We start from the raw sequence: 4,582 nt of genomic DNA on the forward strand, positions 1-4,582 counted from the left end.
CCAGATTGTAAGAACACCACAGCTCCACCAGCGTGTCCCCGACAGCCTCGATTCCCGCCAGGCTTTTGATGACGTTGCGACCAAGGGACAGAACTCGGAGGTTCTTCAACCCGTTCAGGTTGCTGATTTTGTCTATCTTGTTTGTTGACAGAGACAACTGTTCACAAGACTAGAATAGGGAATAAATAAAAGCGTGATGTCCAAAAAAAAAAAAAAACTGGTTCCAATCTCATTGGAAGTGTAAAACCAAGAGATGGCATCTAATTTTCCAGTTTAAATAAATGTTGGTTGTCAAAAGAATTAACGAAATCAACGTCACTCAGATTTTTGTTAATGTTTTTAGACATCCATTTTAATGGTCAGTTCTCATTAAATTCTATCAATCAGACTATAGACGTTTAAGGTTACTACACATAACATTGTGTGCTGGTACCTTTTATCCGGCTTGCGGATGTTACGAGTATTTTACCTTAACGCATCGCACCAATAGGGAACAAAAGTGTGATGTCATAAAAAATGGTTCGAATCTCATTGGAAGTGTAAAACCACCCTTCCGGAGGCCCGGATACATGCCTTGTGCAGTTGAACTTCAGTTTTCAGACTGATATAGTCTCGTCTTATTTTCTAGTCCCGTAATACTTAGAATCTGCCTATAGATAGTTCGAAGATGACGTCACTCATGTTTTTGTTATTGTTTTGTTTTTGTTTTTTGCCATCCGCGTTTATGAGTAATGCTCACTGAACTGTATTAACCTGACTATAAACGTTCATGGATACACACAGTTTTGTGTGTTAGTCCGTTATACTTCCGGATGGCAATGTTATGAGCTTCTTAGCCAAGCGCATACTATCTATACATCCTGCTGCTAAAATAGTTATGGCGGAGTTGTCGTACCAGTAAGATCGCGGGTTCGAGCGTAGCCATCGTTATGTTATATAGATAGAATGCGCTTGGCCAAGGAGTTCACAACATTGCCATCCGGAAGTATAACGAACCAACACACAAACTCTGTGTAACCATGAACTTTTATAGTCTGGTTAATACAGTTTAGTGAGAACAACTCACAAACGCGGATGGCAAAAACAATAACAAAGGCCTGAGTGACGTCATCTGCATACTATCTATAGCCTGACACTGAAATCTAAAAGGACTGGCATTTTGACGTCATTATTTGGTTTTTGCACCGCCTAGTGAGTTGTCGTTAGTAGAGCTCATGGAAACAAGTGGTCCCATTGGTTGAACTATTGAATACAACTCACGATTTGTTTTCTTTTGTGGCAAAAGACTGGCATTTTGACGTCATTTTTTGGTCAGTGTCAGGCCATAACAGTACAAAGGCCACGGTTCGAGCCCCCATCACCACGACTTTTTTTTATTCTCTATATTGTCTTCTGGCACTTTCTTCATACTCACTTCATTTCTTGTTATTGTCAACATAAGTGCCTGCTCCACACACTTTTCTGAATTAATATTCACACCCAATATCGGAGCTTACTCAGTGTCTCAATCGTCTCTATTTTATGTGATTGAGAATAATATCATGGCTATTAATAGGATTCAGTAGTCTGATATCACGCCGCCAGGCAACGGCGGTCATCTTGGTTCTAAACAAAGAAAATCAATACTTTTTATTCTTCATGCTGGCTAGAACTTTTCATTCCCTTTTCATATGCCTTTTGATCAGAATGTGTAAAAGTCAAAACATGATCAAATTTATGTGTTTTTTTTCCTCTGGAAACGTTTTTATGCTAGCCGGAGAAATATTTCATACGGGCGTCCGCCATTGTTTAGATAGTTTAGAGCCAGTGTTACTAAGTTACCATACGTCATTGGGAAGGAAGTGACGTTACGACTATTGAATCCTATTAAGCATAAATTCTAACAAACTTCGGGGTATTTGTGTGTTGAACCGTAGCCATCGTTATGTTATAGCCTGACACAAGAACCCTGAAGGACGGGCAGTTTGACGTCATATTTTAAGTTTGTGTGGCGTCTAGTAGGTTTTCGTTAGTAGTGCTCAAGAAAACAAGTTATTTCATTGGTTGAACTATTGAATACAACTCACGATTTTTTTTCTTTTGTGGCAAAAGACTTGCATTTTGACGTCATTTTTTGGTCAGTGTCAGACTATAACTTTACGATGTCTACGGTTCGAACCCCCATCGCCGATGAATTTTTTTTTATATGCTCTATTGTCTTCTGGCACTTTTCTATTCGCTTCATTTCCTGTTAAAATAGTTATGCCACCTTATGATGCAAATATACAACCTATTCATTATTAGTCCCCCAGAGGACTGGATTCATACACGCTTCCTCCAATGAGTGTTCCAAGGAAACGGAAAAGAAGAAGGTGTGACGTCTGGACTTCTCTGCCCAATTATTGATGCCGACATTGATGGAGTCTACGTCATTTAATAATAGCGCAATGACAGATTCTGTCAATTCGATGCTCAAACCGCTTCCGTTTCATGACCCCAAGATTGTGTTACAATAAAAATCGATGATGATGATGATGATGATGATGATGATGATTATGATGATGATGATGATGATGATGATGATGATGATGATGATGATGATGATGATGATGATGATGATGATGATGATGATGATGATGATGATGATGATGATGATGATGATGATAATAATAATAATAACAATAACAACAACGATGACCATAGTAGCGATGACGCTAGATTTCCACAGCACACCACACCAACCTCCAGCTGGGACAGTGACGCATCCATCCGTTCAATCAATGGAATCTTTCCAATCATTTTTACAATCTTGGCGTCCTTGGCCGATGATGATGATGATGATGATGATGATGATGATGATGATGATGATGATGATGATGATGATGATGATGATGATGATGATGATGATGATGATGATGATAATGATGATAATAATAACAATAATAATAATAACGATGACCATAGTAGCGATGACGCTAGATTTCCACAGCACAGCACACCAACCTCCAACTGGGACAGTGACGCATCCATCTGTTCAATCAATGGAATCTTTCCAATCATTTTCACAATCTTGGCGTCCTTGGCTGATGATGATGATGATGATGATGATGATGATGATGATGATGATGATGATAATGATAATAATAACAATAATAATAATAACAACGATGACTATAGTAGCGATGACGCTAGATTTCCACAGCACAGCACACCAACCTCCAGCTGGGACAGTGACGCGTCCATCCGTTCAATCATTGGAATCTTTCCAATCATTTTCACAATCTTGGCGTCCTTGGCCTTCTGGCCCGTCTCGTCCTCAAATTGTTTCAATGCGTCTTTGATGGACGTGCCCTTCGACATCCTCTGTAGAAATAGAAGGAACAAAATTGACGTCACTCAACTCTTTCTATCGTTTTACCCAGCCTTTTTCTTTTTAATGAGTAGTTCTCGCTAAATTTTATCAATAGGGAACGAGATTAGCGGAAGAGTAACATCCGTTGATTGGATGTCACCCATAGTCTGTGACGTCACCGGCGGAAAAGTTATTAGAGAGAGAACGTCACGTTGGTTGTGCGCATGCGTCTCTCGTCCTCGCTTCCGGTGAAAGCGGCTTGAGACACTTCAAAACCAAATTGACGTTCTCTCTGTAAGGTGGCGTCCAATCAATGGACGCTACTCTTTCGCTAATCTCATTCCCTTTGAGACTACAAACGTTCAAAGTTACACATACTGGTGCGTTATATCGTAGCCATCGTTGTGTTATAGATAGAATGCGCTTGGCCAAGGAGTTCACAACATTGCCATCCGGAATTATAACGGACTAACACATAAACTCTGTGTAACCATGAACTTTTATAGTCCGGATAATAAAGTTTAGTGAGAACAACTCACAAACGCGGATGGCAGAAACAATAACAAAGGCCTGAGTGACGTCATCTTCTTTCTATCTATAGCCTGACACTGAAATCCAAAAGGACTGGCAGTCTGACGTCATTATTTGGTTTTTGCACCGCCTAGTGAGTTGTCGTTAGTAGAACTCATGGAAACAAGTTATTTCATTGGTTGAACTATTGAATACAACTCACCATTTGTTTTCTTTTGTGGCCAAAGACTGGCAATTTGACGTCATTTTTTGGTCAGTGTCAGACCATAACTTTACGGTTATATCCCGCTGACGGGTGTTATGATTTATTTTTTTTTTTGGCTAAACGCACAGCATCTATAAGGACATAATCACCAAACCATTACTTGTTGTTACAGCAGCACGAATAAAATGGATGGATATAATAAAAAATGAAGGAGTATGGAAAAGAACACAGCAGAAACCAGTGGGAGAGGAAATAGGAAGAAGACAGTGGAGGTGGATTGGACCGTGGCCTTCGTAAAGTTATGGCCTGATACTGACCAAAAAATGACGTCAAAATGCCAGTCTTTTGCCACAAAAGAAACAAATCGTGAGTTGTATTCAATAGTTCAACCAATGAAATAACTTGTTTTCATGAGCTCTACTAACGACAACTCACTAGGCGGTGCAAAAACCAAATAATGACGTCAAACTGCCAGTCCTTTTGGATTTCAGTATCAGGCTATAACATAACGATGG

At 39.7% G+C, this 4,582-nt stretch overlaps 1 protein-coding gene across 2 annotated transcripts in view; it reads right to left on the reverse strand.

The window, feature by feature from the left end:
- LOC144956714 (dynein axonemal light chain 1-like) overlaps positions 1–4,582 on the reverse strand; it is a 10,535-nt gene that overhangs the window by 3,817 nt on the left and 2,136 nt on the right. The window contains exons 2-3 of one of the 2 annotated variants that reach the window (XM_078887389.1): positions 3,196–3,342; positions 1–169 (exon numbers count right to left, since the gene is read on the reverse strand). The exon at positions 1–169 is cut by the window's left edge and continues 41 nt beyond it. In XM_078887389.1, coding sequence (XP_078743515.1) covers positions 1–169; positions 3,196–3,339 — 313 coding nt within the window. In that variant the 5' untranslated portion in view covers positions 3,340–3,342. Of the gene's footprint in view, positions 170–2,721; positions 2,798–3,195; positions 3,343–4,582 lie in introns of those variants that run through there. The other variant, XM_078887390.1, reaches the window with a different exon arrangement.

Source organism: Berghia stephanieae, chromosome 11, assembly GCF_034508935.2.
Source record: "Berghia stephanieae isolate SIO BIC M18660-M18661 chromosome 11, UCSD_Bste_1.3, whole genome shotgun sequence".
Lineage (NCBI taxonomy): Eukaryota > Metazoa > Mollusca > Gastropoda > Nudibranchia > Aeolidiidae > Berghia > Berghia stephanieae.